The 18,140-nt window shown below is 41.1% G+C and overlaps 1 protein-coding gene across 1 annotated transcript; it reads left to right on the forward strand.

Annotated features, from left to right (window-relative positions):
• Positions 1 to 4,042: 4,042 nt before the first annotated feature.
• Positions 4,043 to 9,915, forward strand: LOC307245012 (solute carrier family 22 member 13-like; the record flags this gene model as incomplete). Its single annotated transcript, XM_080020423.1, has 12 exons — positions 4,043 to 4,417; positions 4,897 to 5,000; positions 5,091 to 5,245; positions 5,840 to 6,011; positions 6,098 to 6,218; positions 6,309 to 6,403; positions 6,539 to 6,747; positions 6,844 to 6,952; positions 7,490 to 7,687; positions 8,197 to 8,233; positions 9,452 to 9,637; positions 9,844 to 9,915. 12 exons carry the CDS (start codon positions 4,043 to 4,045, stop codon positions 9,913 to 9,915), a joined length of 1,833 nt encoding a protein of 610 aa, XP_079876549.1.
• Between the last annotated feature and the right edge of the window lie 8,225 nt (positions 9,916 to 18,140).

The following is an 18,140-nucleotide window of genomic DNA, read 5'->3' on the forward strand; positions in this document are numbered from 1 at the left end:
CACCCCAGGTGTTTTGTCTGGAAGTGTCAAACATCCTGTCCAGGGCTTTATCCAACAGCCGGCCCAAACCCCCATTTTCCAGTACACTCTCCATCTTTGATATCACTAACACTCTGGCCAACAAAGCTTTCAGGTCCCCCACCGCTATTAACTTTCACACTGTATATTCTTCTAATATCCTGATCCACTTTGATTCTCCATCGTTAAGCAGTCTAGATACTGACCCCTCTTAGTCCTGCGATCCCCATGGAGCATACTGGGCTTGTTGTCCCTTCACCAGGATAGGGGAAAGTCCTGCACAACTTTCTCTTTTAGATCTCATATTTTAAATGATTCTATCAGCTCTGGTGCTAGGGGGCTTTGGCTGAGTGTGTCTCCCTCTTCTCTGCGCCGGCCCCCCTCCCCTCCCTAAGCAGATTCTCTCTTTCAGAGGTGGCATCTCAGAATGAAACTCACGTCTGACCAAGCAGACTCTCTCTGCTAGAGGCAGAATCCCAGAACTAAAACTCCCTTCTGACCAAGCAGACCCTCTCTTTCAGAGGTCGTTTTTCAGAACGAAAACTCACTTCTGACCAAGCAGACCCTCTCTGTTTGAGACGGTATCTCAGAACTAAAACTCACCTCTGACCAAGCAGCCTCTCTCTGTTTGAGTGGTATCTCAGAACAAAAACTTGCTTCTGACCCAGCAGACCCTCTCTGTTTGAGGCCGTATCTCAGAACTAAAACTCATTTCTTACCAAGCAGACCCTCTCTGTTTGAGACTGTTTCTCAGAACTAAAACTCCCTTCTGACCACGCAGACCCTCTTTTTCAGAAGTGGTATTTCAGAATGAAAACTCACTTCTGACCAAGCAGACTCTCTATGTTTGAGGCGGTATCTCAGAACTAAAACTCACTTCTGACCAAGCAGCCTTTCTCTGTTTGAGACAGTATTTCAGAACTAAAACTCACTTCTGACCCAGCAGACCGTCTCTGTTTGATAGATCAATTGATCTATCAATTAACCAGCCAATGAACTTATCACTCAATAAAGTACTCAGTAAAGCACAAAAGCTTTCACAAGAGTTATTAGCAATTTTTAATCAGTGTAATCACAAAGCCTTTAAAAACCTTTATCAGCAGTCTGGTATATCACAAAAGCTTTCAAAAGTGTTATTAGCCATTATAGTACATTTCTAAGTTGTTTTTGAAATGTTCTGAAACCATTAATAATTATCAATGTATTTATGATTTATACATGCACATTTATCCACGGATGGACACTTGGTACCAGGTCCCCGGGCGCGTTGAAGAATGCTGCCCTCCCAGAGGAAGGACAAGACAGGAGGGGTTAAATGCAGAGGCCACATTTCACTGGCCACCACCCCAAAAAGCATGTGCATGTGTGTATATATATATATATATATATATATATATATATATATATATATATATGCATGTGTTGTAGTGCCAAATAAAGATTCTTCTTCTTCTTTTTCTCTCAATGCTTTACCACTGAGGACACAATATTTGGTGATATATATTTATATTTGATTAATTCTTAAACTATGTCGACTTTATCAATTAATAACCCACCCCCCCAAAGAAAAATAAAAAACAACATAATAAAAAATAAATAATTTGCAAAAACACTACCCACTTTAACCATGCTGGTTTTGTTAATAATAAAAGAATAATAAAAAACATAACAATTTATTTGCAAAAACACTAACGACTTTAACCACGCTGGTTAAGGAAAGAGTAAAACTAAAATAAAAAAATAACAATGAATTTGCAAAAACACTACCGACTTTAACCACGCTGGTTTAGCAAAGAATAAACTAAAATATTAAAATACAAATTCATTTGACAAAAAGACGGCCAACTTTAACCACGCTGGTATATAGCAAAGAATAAAACAAAAATTTAAAAAAACCCAATTAATTTACAAAAACACTGTCAACTTTGACCACACTGGTTAAGCAAAGAATAAACTAAAATAAAAAAAATAACAATGAATTTGCAAAAACACTACCAACTTTAACCACACTGGTTTCGCAAGGAATGAACTAAAATAACAAAAATAACAATTCATTTGCAAAAACACTACCTACTTTAACCACGTGGGTTTAGCAAAGAATAAAACCAAAATAAAAATAAAAACAATTCATTTGAAAAAACACTGCTGACTTTAACTATGTTAGTTGAGCAAAATATAAAACTAAAATTTAAAAAAATAACACTTAATTTCCAAAAACACGACCAGCTTTAACCACACTGGTTTAGCAAAGAATAAAACGAAAATAAAAAAAATAACAATTCATTTGCAAAAACACTACCGGCTTAAACAACGTTGATTTAGAAAATAATTGTTCATGGTCTCCTTATAGATCATTCATTTCCCAGGAAATGAATGATCTATACGTGTTTCTTTGTCACACCAGTGTAATAAGTTTCCCCTGATGTCTACAGATTTATTATGAACTACTTGAAGCAACAGTATCCACTAATATTCAAGCCTTCTATCTAGCTTTTAAAACCAGTTTGATCTCACCTCAATTTCGTTTGGAGACTTGTGTTGGTGATGTCGGATTCGTCCATGCTCAGAAGAAGAAAAAGGGAGGAAGACGGCTGGAATAAAAAAAAAAAATAATAATTAAGAGGAAAAAAAATATTGGGGGGGTCTCCTATTTTGTTTAAAGTTTAAGGAAGATATTGAGAGGTTATTTATATTTTTCCATTACACTCCTAATGGAACACATGTTGAAGAAGAAGGGTGACCCCTCAGCTTCTGCTTGTAGTGTCATAAAAATATAAATACCAAGAAAATGTTGGCTCATACTGGATATAAACTTCAAGTTCACTAACTACATTCTGGTGGGTCAAGCCACCACTGCAGACAGGCGGTGCAGGCTCCTATCCCAGGGCCACTCAGTGATTGGGAATCAGGCAAATCAATGGAGGGTCTCCACCGATTAGTCCGACTGGGAACTAATTCAGAATGAGTTTTTCCACGCAGTAAGGGCGGTGCGTGGTTTGGAGACATGAGACCAGATGGGCAACCCGGACGCTAAGCGCAGCAGACTGGCCAACATATGGCGGCAGACACTTCAGGCTTACCCTGTTTGCCAGCGAGTGCATGTTTTGGTTTGAAAATTGTAATAAATACACAGCAACCGGCGCTGTTTTGCCTTCGCCTGCCTCCCCACGCTCATTCCCTGGCCCTGGGCCAAGGCAGCCGTTCACAACATTTACTGCACCCTGTAACTTTATGACGTGATGATGTGGATCATAAAGGGAAACTTTCTAGTTCAGGCTTCTTGGATCATTGTGTGTTTGAAAGCAAAATGCAATAGTCTGCACAGTATACTGAGACTCTGGACAAAGATTATTAATATAAGATAAGATAAGTTCAACCTTTATTTGTCCCACAATGGTGAAAATTTGCACAGTTACGGCAACAAAAAGTGAAGCAGAAATAGAGAATATCAATAAAGAGTCGTAGTAACTAAAAATTAAGAAAGAATCAAGGTAAGTATGCAAAATAAAATATATAGAAAATATATACCTAAGTAGAAACAAAATAAATAATGTATAATGAGTAATGAAGCGTATTGCACATATTTGGACAAATTGCACATCAGGGATTGTACTTTTTGTGTGTGTGTGTGTGTGTGTGTGTGGTCTACTCGGTGCGCTGTGTGTTATAAAGGTTATACTGTATGTCGCAAAAAATAATTTGAACACACACACAGACACACACTTACTCACAGCTCTGAGGCAAAGTCCGATGACTCAGTCACTCTGACTGTACAGTTTTAGAGATTAGTTCTCACATGCAATGAAAAATTAGTTAAATATCTCAAGTGAGAACACACAATACAATTAATTTAATTTAATCATTTAGAACATAATTGTTTCCTTGAAAGAAAATGTATTCTTTATACCTTTCACCACGATTGTTCTGAATTTACCGGAACAGACAGTAGATCAGGAGTGCGATCAGAGAGGGGTCACTGGTAGTGTTATCATGAGGTGTTATCACCAATTTCACTACTGTCAGTATGAGTGGTTTTGGGCACGTGCTGAAGGAGATTGGGGAGTTTGGTCCGTTCCAGAAGCGTCTGCTGGTGACATTATTCATCTCCAACTTCTCTCTAGGTCTGGACATGTTCCTTCACGTCTTCACGGCTCTGAGCTTCCCTCACCACTGCAACACCGACTGGATTTCTGCAATCAATCCCAATCTGACTCAGGAGAAGCGGCTGAACCTGACGCTCCCTGTTGACCAGCATGGAGAGTATGAATCGTGCCAGATGTTCTCACCTGTGGATTTGGATTTGGAGACTATCGAGGCATATGGGATCAATAGCACCACGGGGTGTTTAAATGGATGGATTTACGATGCTGCTGGGGGGGCCACCAGCTTTGTGACGGAGGTTTGTGAATGATGTAATGACTGATTAGTCCAAGCTTGAATTATACTATGTATTAATATTATATTATGATACCTCTAAATTTACGCCAGCCATGGTAGGCAATGTGTGAAAGTAGATTTTTTTTCCTCCTACACTGAAAATGTATTGCACTGGAGAGATTTAACCAATTTAAACTAAATATTCGATACATTTATAAAGAACGGCATCCTTTGTAAAAAGCTATTCTAAACTTAAAACGTGCATGGTAATATCTTGCCGGCACTTTATAAGAAATAGCTATTCAATATACTTGCGTTATGCATGTGTTCCTCTACATGTTGTTTCCATTGTTGATGGCAGGGTCCGCCTTTCCTTGCAAGAATGCAGAGTTTCAAATGAAATTCTGGGACTTGACATAATCCAACACCCAACACAGACGAGCTGACGTGTTTTTTTTTTTAGTTGGAAATATTCTAATGGCATCCTGTTCCCCTTCTCAGTTTGATCTGGTGTGTGACCAAAGTAGTCTGAGGGAGGCCACCCAGTCCATCTACATGGCCGGACTCCTGGTTGGAGCACTGGTGTTAGGGCCCATGGCGGACAGGTACAGCCTCCAAAAAAATCATGATGCTCGATTGATCCACTTACACTCCATCCAGGTTGGAAGTTTCATGTTTTTCTTTCATGTCGGCAGGTTCGGCCGTCGCTTCGTGGTCCTGTTCTCTATGCTGCTCCAGCTGGGCTTTGGTCTTGGCAGCGCCTTTTCTCCAAACATCTACGTGTACATGGCGCTCCGATTCGTAGTGGGAACCGCAGTCTCTGGCGTTCTGATCAACACCTTCGTCTTAGGTGGGTGGCCACTCTTCAATTTGACCAGATTTGATTTGGCCAAGTGAGGACCAGACTCATTAACCCTTTGTTAGATATTTGCGGAGGTTGCGTTAAACCACATATTATGATGTTTTCAACTGACGAAAAGCCACTATGGGTCAGTTTGGCAGATGGTTTTATCTAAATCAGGGCTTAAATAATCCTACTTAAATTATTCCAGAGTTTAAAAATGCCTTCCTGAGTCATTGCTTAATTTAAGATGAATTAGTCCTAGGTCATGAAGGACTAGTTAGCTCCCTTTGTCTGGTCTTGGTGCAGGTCTTAGTCCAGATAATCCATTTTCTGTATTGTCAAGGTCGACCTGGAGCCCCAGGTCCATTAATCCAAAAAAAATCCTGCCTCTGGCCAGGTGCAATCTCAGTCTTCACTTGGTCAAAAAAAAGTGATTTCCACTAGGAAGCTTATCTAGACTAGGGCAAGTCTGAGACTATTTTAAATCATGTCTGAGAAACGGCCATTTCAGTTAGTGCAGATTAAAAGTATGATTTAGTCTAAGATTGTACAAAGCCAAGATACAGTCAAACGGTCTGCATTAACGTTGTTTTCTCAAAGGGGCGGAGTGGACCGGAACCTCCCAACGGGCTCTGATTACCATCACCGCTCACGCCTTCTACTCCATCGGACTTGTGGTGATGTCGGGCATCGCCTATGGGATCCGCCACTGGAGGGTCCTGCACCTGGTCTTGTCCAGCCCCATGGTCCTGGCTCTCGGCTACTTCTACTGGTGAGTCCAGCCCCCATGTCCTCATGGAATTTAGGCTGAAATGTTTCGAGGGATAAAGGTTATTCAAGTGTTGTCTAACCCTCCAGGTTCCTCCCAGAATCGGCCCGCTGGCTGGCGAGCCTGGGCCGGCAGACGGAGGCCAGGGCAGAGCTCCGACGGGCGGCCAGGATCAACGGAAGGGAGGCCCCGGAGGCTCTGCTTGACAAGGTGTGAGCTGCATAAAACAACACTTCAACACTGCAAAAAAAATCAATGTGTGATACAGTATATATTAATTAGAACCATTTATTTTTTTAGTTGGACATTGAGGGTCCATCCCAAACAGGAACCATGCTGGACCTCTTCAAGGTTCCCAATCTAAGGAAGCGTGCTCTCATAATGAGCTTTGTCTGGTGAGAATATTCTTGTCATTTAACTTCCTAATGAAACCCAATACAATCCCTAATACCATGGCAAATGATCCCTTACGGTGAAAATATGCATTTATTTTCTCAATATATTTTTTTCTGATGTGATCTCCCCATTAGGTTTTCAGGCAGTCTGGTCTATTATTCCCTAAGTGTTGGCAGTTTTGGCCTGGATATTTACCTCACACAGTTAATTTTTGGTATTGTAGAAATACCTGCAAGACTTGGCACTATTCTGATCATCGAACGCATAGGGAGGAGATGGACTACGAGTGTAGCCTTATTTTTCTCAGGCTGCGCTTCCCTTCTGATCCTTGCTATTCCAAACGGTAACTTTCAGCCGCAGACAATTACATCCATCACTACGTACAGTGGTTTTATGTTATTTTTCTAATGTACATTTTTTGATTTATCTTTCCACTCAGACCTTCCAGTCGTGGTGACAGTCATCGCTGTGCTTGGGAAGTACGCTTCTACATCTTTATTTTCCATCATCTATGTTTATTCCGCAGAACTGTACCCTACTGTCATAAGGTATTCACACAAAACACTAGTGATGATGAACATTTTAAAGTAGTAATCCGTGAGATCATTTTGTTTAAAATATTAATATATAAAATATTGTGCATATCATGGTTGGTCCATTTTTTTTTAACTGGCACTCTATAATACACAGCGATTTAATGAATTTGTATGATGCATGTGCTCCTCTACTGTATATTCCGTTTTCCATTATTGGTGGCGGGGTCCACCCTTGATAGGGCACGCACAAGAATTGAAAGGCAACCGCTGAAAATTTGATAAAGCAGTTGTGGTCAGTAAAAATGAACAAAAAGAACAAAATCAATCGATCAGAAGATGGGATACTTTAGAGAAAAGAAAGTGGCCGTCTTTGAGTGAGGACTAGAGTAAATTGAATGTTGTAGAATGCTAGAAAAATAAATCAGAATCCTGGGATTCAGCGTAATCCTTCCCACACAGACGATCTTCCGGATTGCCACTTTGGCCTCAATCTGTCCACCAGTGTATCTCAGATTACAGAGTGTTCTCCTCCATCTTTTTCCTTCCCAGGCAGAGTGCCGTGGGTCTGAACTGCATGTGCGGTCGTGTCGGGGGGATCCTGGCCTCGCTGATCAAGCTCCTGGGGGTCCACTATGCCGCCATCCCCATGGGGCTGATCGGGGCTGTCTCCCTGGCCGGGGGGCTGATCTGCCTCCTGCTGCCCGAAACCCTCCACACTGAGCTCCAGGACCACACCCAGCAACGCAGGTATCACCCCACAAAGTTTGGAGGAGAACTCATTTCAATCAGTGTTTTTTTTGCAAACTATGGATTACATTTAATACTTGATTCGTCCCCAGAGGGAAGGTGTGGGATCATCGCAGCTAAAATAAAACAGGCACTAATAATAAAGTGAAAAATGTAATTAGAAAATATAAAGACAATCAAAAATATGCAATACCCTACAAGAACTTGAACTTGAATTTGCAATACTATAAAAATAAACAATGAAGAATTAAAAAATGGCAATAGTCTAACTGTTCCACTAAATTATAGTTGCTTCAAATGAGATATTCTTTATTAAAGCGACATTATATTGTGTGTGTTTTTCTGTTACGTTTACAAACATGAACTCTGTTAAAAGGAACGTTAAACTTCCTTTCCTATGATCTAACTAAAACTAAACATTGCAATTACATTTTTTTATAGGTTAGACTTCTTATGATTGGCTTGTTTTGTCTTCTTATTCAAATTCTGTTTTATGTTTTTGCTTTCAGAATGCCAAAAGATGGGTGCCTTGAGAAGGACGTCCACGTTAGGCAAGAAACGGGAATGATAAGCACACAACTATAGACACTGAAATCATGAAACATGTTTCATATTTTGATGTTTCATAAAATGACACAAGAATTTTCACACATTCTTAGTTAATCAATGGAAAAGCTGAAGTCAGAAGACAAGATACGATTCGTAAAAGTAATTTCAATGAAAAATTAATTCTGACTTGTGAACACATTTGACATTCAGGTGCATCTGATAGCTGGTACACTTGGGCATTACTTCAGTGATTATTATTTAAAACAGGGTTAACATATGGACATACTATGATGTCAAACTTTTTTATAGGCCATTTTAAACAAAACATTACAAAATTTGGTTAATTATTCCCCATGCATGGTGCCTCAAACATTGCTTCAGTTTGTGCTGTTGTCATTGACACCTTCTAATCCAAATTAACCATGACTGAGGGGCAAATTTACAAAGAATGGATTGCAGCCTCTATTGGCACCATGATTTATGCATCAATTGCACTTACTATCTGACCCATCTCAACGTCTGATTCACAAAAGTTATTGCACTAATGAAACGACAGCACAAACACGGCCATAAGGTTTTGCAGCTGAGTGCAATTTTCCTTTGTTTAGCGTCAGATTGCATGTAGGCCTATCCATGTGGCAAAGTGGACATGGTGGCTTTGCACATAGAACACAGTAGGCAGGACAATGGCAGAGAGAAGGAGAAAAATGGGTATCAATGGCTCTGCAGACCCGGCAGGGGATGCACAGGGCATTTTATGTTTTGTTCGATCAGGAAATGGGGGAAAATAAATACGTCCAAAATAAAAACACTGTTTTAATTTATTTTGTTTGGAGAATGGGGATAGCCCTAATGCATAATGGAGAGGGAGCCGCAGCGCATGTTGGAGAAAGAAGAACTCCACTCCAATCGCTCCCTCTCCCTCTTACGCATTTGAGTACTGGTGGAGGGGCACCAGATGTGCCATGAGGGGGCATTGTACCCCAATGCCCCTCCCCTCTTGACAGGCCTGCATGATTTGAAGTGGAGGACAAAAGAAAAAAAATCACACAATAATAATTTATATGAATTAATACACAGAGTTAATTGAAATTTATCAGCAAAATAGGGCTATATCAAAATAGGGAAGCCCCTCTTAGCGCTGCCAATATGCGTGTGGCTTTTTGCGCTGGTGTTTGTGAATTGGACTTTTTTTTTGCAATGACCGAGGTGTAGGTCTACTGTCTGGAGAGAAAGGAAGGCCTTTTTCCCAAGCTGTCGAGCCAGTGGGCTGACCCCTTCACTGCGGTGGAACAGCTGTCGGATGTGGTGTGCAGGGTCAGGTTGGTCAAGCAAAACCGGGTGGTGGCCCTCCACCATGACCCGCTAGATTCTTACAGGCCCCTGGTTCCAACAGAGGAGGTCTGGCCCTAACCCTAATCCGATATTTTGATTGATGGTTTTGAATACTTATAAATGATTTATTAAATCCGTTATCCATTACATTTTATGAGTGAAGTAAAGAAGCAGATACATTAAGTTAATACTTCACCTCAGCTTCTGCTTGCAGTGCTGACAGCGGAAACAAGTATTGTGGAAAATGTCTTTGTCTACGGTGATTTTCTCAGACCGAACCAGACTTTGTGGTTCATGTTCTGAGGCTCTACAGGAGGCAGAGGGCAGTGGCTCTAACATTTTGAAGCACTTATTTTGCTCTTGCTCCTTTTCTTGATACATTTACATTTACATTTAATAATTTAGCAGACGCTTTTATCCAAAGTGACTTACAAGGGAAAATAACATTCAAGCTACATTGCAACAGAAACATTAGTATGAAGTTTCTTGATGAATTTGATGTGTTGATGAATGAAGGAGTGACCGCTGACGCTGACTTGATTAAAATAATAGTTTTATTACACAAATCAGCATCAAACCAGACTTGCCTAGGACGTCCAGGAGAGAACCGAGCCGGATGGATTCTTTGCCAAGCGGCGCTTGGCACTCGCTTTAAAAGCTGTACAGAGATAACATACCACATCTGGTTCCAACCCATAGGTGTCCGCTCAGCCTCTGTCTTGCCATAAATCTAAACATTTCCTCTGGCCAAGCTGGAGTAATCAACACAATTCCTCTCCCATAGGGCCTCTGAATAGACCCGTTGTTATTTTCGTTCTCCGTATGACATGGAAGCAATAAATCTACATTAACATACGTTAATATTATTACCGCACTATATCTCAGCTTTGGGAGCTCAGTGACCTATTCACCTCAAACCTTCCAGACACCTCATATTCCCCCCTTTGAGACTATAAAAAGTCTCGACAGAGAGAAGAGTAACTGAACATATGATGTTAATTGGCTTAATAGAAATCACTTAATAACAAACAAAATTGATTATAATATACCCTTCTGACCATGCTTAGTCGTAGCAATACAGCAAATTTGTGGAGTGTGAGACCCATCTGGCAGCTTCCTTTCTTAGTACATCCAGCAAACAATCAAGACAGGAAAATTCTCTCACGCTCCCTCTGCCCCAGGCAACCACCTAAGGTATTCCAAATCAATTAACAGAAAAAGATGAAGGGTTTAGAAAACTGTATAGGATGTTGCATATAAATACATACATTTAGAACCTCAGAAATAAATCAAGAAATTTGTCCAAAGTCAGGCTGGTCGACCCATCGGACTTCCAATGGACCTTTCCCTGCCTAACACCAATGTCCCTCAAAAACCGCAAAAAAAGAAAATACCTGAGGGCCCAATGTATTCACCTCATCCTATTTCAGACAACTCAAAGAAAACAATAGCAAATCAAAGTAATATGTCTTGCTAAAAATATCTAGTGTAGAATACAGGATATTCATCATAATACAGGTTACATTGTAATAAACAAACTCCAATATTATAAAAACATTCAGGACACATGTATGTATTGAACTGTTGTTTTTTTTAACACCATCAACTTTTAATGATATTTCACTCGACACTCCTGATCATGATGTCCTCAATCAGGGTCCGCCATCCATTTTCGAATGTCTATGTTTGAGTGTTCAAGTCCATTAGGCTGTTAGGATCTCTGGACACAGCCACCCTCTGATTGGTCCTGAAAGAAAGAATCACTAGCCAGTATCTTGCACAAACATCAAATACAGTATAATAATTTCACTTTTGCATTATACTTTAACATTATTCCAATATATGATTAACATTTTCCTTTTCCCCCCTTTGTCGGAGACATCAGGGATCAACGTATAACAGGCATCTCCGGTTAGATTCTAAACCACGCAGAGGCCACCTTGTCTGGCCAAAATACAATCAAGAGCCATGTCGTGTTTCAGCAACGTCAATCGATGACTCCTCTGGGCGTCGACAAATAGTCAAAACCTCTTATGGTCTCATTTGCGAACCCTTGTAGGGTATATGTGATATTATCAATATGATCAGCTAAGAATGTAACCCCATACCATGAAAACAATCCTATAGCCCATTTTTCTCCTTAAGATATCCTCCAATGATAAGCCTCCAAATTTTGAAATTGTGCCAACTCTCTTTTCTTCCTAATTTTGGAAGGCTTTGCAGAATCACCCTTATCTGTCTTTTGTCCCTTCTGAATGACAAAAACATCATAAGGAAGTTTCAACTGTGCCATATAGCAACATCCAGTCCATCCATACGGCAGAAATACAAATGCTTTATCACCATATACCCACCAAATATCTTTGAATGTTCCTATAGTCACATTTCCCCGTAAAGTTTGGTTGTTCATGCTCAAAGTTTTACTCTGTCGACGATTTGGTGCGATTTGTGTACTTTGTTCAAATTCCATCATGTAGATTTCACATTCTTATATCCCCATAAACATACCATCTCCTTTATGAGTATCATTAGAACAAAAACAATCTCTACCTTTCGCAGGTGTCACTTCTATAGCATCAGGTGTTGCTGTCCTAATATCTTCATACTTATCAAGAAGATTTAAATATGGTAATTCTCTCAACCAGGAACACCTACGTCCAGGTCTAAATAGATTGACCGACAGAGCCAGCCATACTTCATTCACTGCTTGTTGTCTGAATAGCAGCAACGATAATGCATTACTTTGACATTCAGATGTCAAAGGTTCCGGTACTGTCTCTAGAATTGATGGCCATGTGCCCAAAGCTGGAACTCTCACCACACACGCACAATTTGAATTAGTAGACATTCTAACGGAGTGAGTTATCTGTTGGAACCACAGATTTCTCTTTGCCCATGGGTCTGTTATTTGCAGCGCCGAGGAATCAAACCCATATGGTTTCAACTGGGTTTCTCGCTTCTGTAACGCATGAAGATGATCAGTCATGTCTTCTGATGTCCACTGTTGTTCAAGAAAATCATTAACCACATTTGATATAGTTGTCTGAATTATTTCACCTGAATTACTATCAATCTCCTCAGAAATTGGCTCTCTAATCACAGAGCTCTCCTTGCTGTTGTTTAACTTAATTTCCAACTTCACCATAGACTTCTGAGTTATATTTATCTACTTCTCAGATGATGAGGATGTAGTGATAGGTGTCAGAATCTCATCTACGGAATTTGTAGACACCAAAGAAGTCGTCATTGTTTTATAGGTGGTGGATCTCATCCTCACAACCTCCCTTGTATGATTACAGGGAGTTACAGAAGTAGAAGTTGTCATCATCATTGTAGTAACATCCTTTTCTGCCAATGTTGTAGCTAGAGTGGTAACTGATGATGATACGTTAATACTACTAGTTATTCCCCGAGCTAAGGAAATAGATGTCATCGGTCCAACATTCACCCTTGGTGTGACTAGTTGGTTTTGAGACCTTTCATTACCTGTCATTCATCAACACATACTTTTGTTGATTGCGAGGCACACTGCTAACATCAGGTTCTGTTAGCACTATGTCTTCACCACGCGCATTTTTCCATTTGGGGGAAATATTTCCACCAGTATTCCATTTACTTCATTTACATGGAAGGTTAGCTGTATTTCCTAATTTAGTTCTAATCACAGTATTCACTGAAATTGGAGTTGTTGAAATCATCTGAGGCGCAGCAGTAGTTAAGCGCAATTCCTGTGCAACATTAGTGACTTTCAGACCTAACAAGGCGGATGTCTGCTTTGTTTCTTCAGTTGGTGGGAGAGTTGATACTTCAGTTGTCAATTTTCCTACTTCTTCAACAACTGCGGACTCTACAATTTTACTTTCATTTAGTATCACAAGAGTCACAATTTTATATCCATAATCAGGCCTTGTTTGCACTCCATCCTCTCTCACATTCACAAATTTTGGATCATAATAAGAACACTTGTAGTCTCCTTGATCTTCAATCTGGGGTCTACATAGATAAAGACTACAGTCATCCTCCATCTTCAGCCTTCTTTGATCATTTAGCAGCACATACTTCTTTAGTCGTGACGTTCCCGACAAGTCAATTACCTTCCCATGGTTATATTCCCACTGGGCTCGGAATTCCCCTTTTTCATCATTTTTTTTTGTACACTGACATGGCAGCTGAACTGACTTTCCCAAAGTCCCTTTAACCCTACTCCTCGTATCATTTTGGTTGAACCCTTTTTCGAATTTGCCTTGGACTCCTGGGTCCAACTGGGTTGGTGCACTTTCCTGGAGAGGTGTCACAGCCCTCTGGAGTCTTTGACGACTCATTTTCTCTGGAATTAGACTCTGTCGTGTCTGGGACATGTGTTTGGTGACAAAATGTCACCAAAGTATCTTTCTTGCTCAGGGACTGACAATTCATCCCTGGGATCATCAAAAGTGTGCTCACCATCATCATGCACACCCACATCATCGCCAATCCCTTCTTCTGGGTCTTGACCTCGGAGGTCCTCATGAACCTCTGCTGTGTCTGCAGCTTCTGTTGGCGCTCTTGAGCTTTCAACATCTCTGCTCAGTGATCGTGGTGCCTCTTCTTTTGGCGCTCTAACACAATGTGATAAATGATACCATGTAGGAGAACCTTCAACCTGAACTGCAGTTCCTGTACTGCGAACAACTTCAAATGGTCCTTCGCGGCGTTCTTTAAACCACTTCCTCCTAAACACCTTCACAAATACCTTGTCTCCAGGTTGCACCGCGTTCCTCTTTTGCTCATCAAGTCTCTCTAGCACCTCCTCTTGTTTTTGCCTGTGAGAGACATACAGTATGTGTGTCTTTTCTTATGCAGTGCAGCCACGTAGTTAACATACACTCGTATTTCATCTTCTAAAAGGGCTCCACTTGGACCCTTTCCACTTGTGCGCAAACACGGTGTTAGCATCCGTGTACCCGTAGCCAACTCATGGGATGTCATGCGCAAATCACGGAGCCCACTTGAATGACACACTATTAATGCCAACGGAAGTGTGTCTACCCAATTCAGACCTGTGTGCTGACAGATTTTAACAATGCGATTTTCCAGCACACCATTCATTTTAAATACAAACACCTTGGCTTTGCGGATGATAAACAGCTCCTAAACGTTGTTTAATTCCCAATTTTTGCAGAATTAATTTTACTGGTCTATCCACAAACTCTTTCCCATTATCTGAGGATATGCGATCTGGAAGTCCCCACCTGCTTATGACCTCACGACACAAGAACTAGGCAACTGACTGAGCATCTTTACGCTTGGTTGGACATGCCTCAGGCCACCGTGAAAATCTATCCACGACGACTAAAATGTATCTTTTACCTCCTATTGGTCTTATCATGTCAACAAAATCCACAACCAGCTCACGCATAGGACCTGTCGGAGTTTGAATGTGACCGGGTGGACTCATCACACCCCTCCGAACATAATTTTTAAGACAGATTGTACATCTGCCTATGACTTAATCAGTTTGCTCAAGCAAGTACGGTGCCCAAAAACCATACTCTTTTTCTCCTTACTTCCCCCCTTGCAACATGGGCTAACCCATGTGCTATGGTCAGGGGGTGCTACGATCAGTCCTTTATGATTTCTCCACAGACCAGCAGAATCTTGTGTGGCCCCTCGGTCCAACCATAATTGTTTATCTATGGCTGACGCCGCTTCTTGCATCGCAATCACATCTCTGAGCGTAATTTTATCTTCCAAGTCCACCTCATGGGTGACCAGAAGAACCTTGCCTGCTTTGTTTGCTCCTGTAACTGCTTTTGCAGCCTCATCAGCCACTTTGTTACCTTGTGTGACCCTTGACGTGACCATTTTGTGTGCTGCACATTTAGCTACAGCTGTTTCCTTTGGTTTCATCATTGCATGCAACATTTTCATTATCTGGGCATGATGCTGTATTGGAGAACCATCGGTTTTCTTAAATCCTCGATTTTTCCACACTGATCCAAATAAATGACACACATTATGTGCATATGCAGAATCTGTATATATTGTCACTCGCTTGCCTTCGGCCAAGAGACAAGCTTCAGTCAGGCCCACAAGGTCAGCAAGCTGTGCAGAAGCAGGTTGTGGTATTACTTCTGCTTTCTCAACAACAAATTCAGTTCCCTGGGCTTTGACTCCTGCGTAACCGGCACACAATGTGTCTACTATTCGATAGCAGGACCCATCAGTCCAATACTCCACATCTGACACATGCAGTGGGAAAGCTTGCAAGTCTGATCTGAGCTTTACATATCTCTCTACTTCCTGCACACAATCATGTGGCCCTCCATCCTCTGGTGTTGGCAAATTCTCAGCTGGATTTACCATGACGCACCTTACTGTAGTTGTTGCTTCTGCTCCTGTCATCGTCTTCAGATTCTGTAATTTTATGGGTACACTGTTCATTCCATTTCCCGGTGGTATCTTCCACTCTGATATAGTGTATACACCAAAGAGGGTGTGACTCACATGGAGAGCTTACTATCACGATCACAAGTGAGCATCCTCTGGGCTGTGCAATCATCATGCACGCTTCTCAGAGGTTAAACCCTGACTTCTTCATATTCTTTCCTATCATCCTCACTATTGTCGTCTCCAATGCGTACCCATTCCAGGGTGGGTAAGAATCAAATTCCTGTGACTTGACAATTTCGGTTGTTGTTAGGGACATCTGTTTGTCCAATCTAGATGCTATCATATATCTCAATTCAGGAAAACAACAAAAGAGAATTAGTCCCATTACTATCTAACTTATTAAGGCTATCACACCTACTTTGACGAATGCTGCTCCCCATCTCCCAAAACGAAGTACCAGTTGTCTTTTGACCATTGTCTTTTGCTTCCTACCTTAGATTTTTAAGTTTGTTCATTGCAAGAGTGAATGAGAGGTATTATGAGAGGAATTATTTCGGATAAAGGTGCAACACATGGCTCCAATAAAAGCACATATTTCTACTTTCTCCGTTAATATTCAGTCTAGGGCTTGTCTGTATTGCTAGGTCATAGTTCTTGTGGCTTGCAGTTGTTCGCCTATGGCAGATAAGGCACCTTCTGTGAAGTTAATAAACCTCTGCTGATTGTAATAGATATAATTGATCCATTCTTCATTTTTGGATAATCCTAATACTGATATTATTGCTTCATATACTGCTCAATTTCACTCGGCGCTTTATATAGGGGATGGTAGCTCAGGAGGTAGAGCTGGTGGTCTAGTGATCTAAAGGTTGCTGGTTCGATCCCAGGCTCCTCCTGCTAGCATGCTGTAGTGTCCTTGAGCAAGACAATTAACCCCTAATTGCTCCTGTTGGCTGCGTCCGTCGGTGTTTGAACAATTGTAAGTCGCTTTGGATAAAAGCGTCTGCTAAATGACTAAATGTAATGTAAATATCTGTTAAGTATACCGCTGGGTTGTCCTACTGAGTCGATTTTTACTGCAGGGTCTGTTATGTATGCTCTTTTATGTCTGCTCAATGTATTACTTTCTAGACCGAGGTCAACCTCCTTCAGGGGGGGTAAAAATACAATTTCCAAAATTAACTGTACCCTTGCACATCTACCTTTACATGATTTAGGGAGTGTGGAGCAGAGAACATCATTGCCACAGATCTAAAACTGTTCTGCCACTACCTCATCCTGGAATTGATATACACAGTCAACAAGATAATATTTGGTTTGATTACCTTTTACAACAGGCGCTGGCCTCCATAGGTGGAACTCATTACTACATCTTGTGATATTATTCCAAATTGTGTCACATAACTCCTCTGCCACCATTCCTACATCCGTGGCATCTGTGCCATTTTCTTCATTTAGGTAACATTCTAATCCCTGTACAAGGTAGAGATCAACTCCTGCCAGTACTGATAATTCACTAGTTTTTCTGGACAACCTAATGTCTAACGCTCGACATTGTCCCATGACGCTGGACATAGACTCATTGCCCCATTTATCTGTTTCGCGGTGGTACTCATTATATTTACTCGATTATACGTACTTCAGAAATTGTGCCGAACATGTGGGTACTACCAACCAACTATTATCTGAGGGCATTGTTGTTTTTACTGTCTTCTTATTTTTCTTTCGGCTGCTCCCGTTAGGGGTCGCCACAGCAGATCATCTGCCTCCAATACCTTCTGTTCTGCGTATCTTCCTCCCTTACACCAATCGCCTGCATGTCCTCCCTCACCACATTCATAAACCTTCTCTTTGGCCTTCCTCTTTTCCTCTTGCCTGGCAGCTCCATCCTCAGCATCCTTCTCCAATGTAACTCTCATCTCTCCTACACACGTGTCCAAACCATCTCAGTCTCGCCTCTTTCACTTTTCCACCAAACTGTCCAACCTGAGCTGTCCTTCTAATGTACTCATTTTTAATCCTGTCCATTCTTGTCACTCCCAATGAAAATCTCAACATCCTTAACTCTGCCACTTCCAGTTCAGCTGCCTGCCTTTTTGTCAGTGCCACCGCCTCTAAACTGTATGACATAGCTGGCCTCACTACCGTCCTGTAGAACTTCCCCTTCAATCTTGCTAGAACCCTTCTGTCACAGATC

This window comes from Zeus faber, assembly GCF_960531495.2.
Source record: "Zeus faber genome assembly, chromosome: 19".
NCBI lineage: Eukaryota > Metazoa > Chordata > Actinopteri > Zeiformes > Zeidae > Zeus > Zeus faber.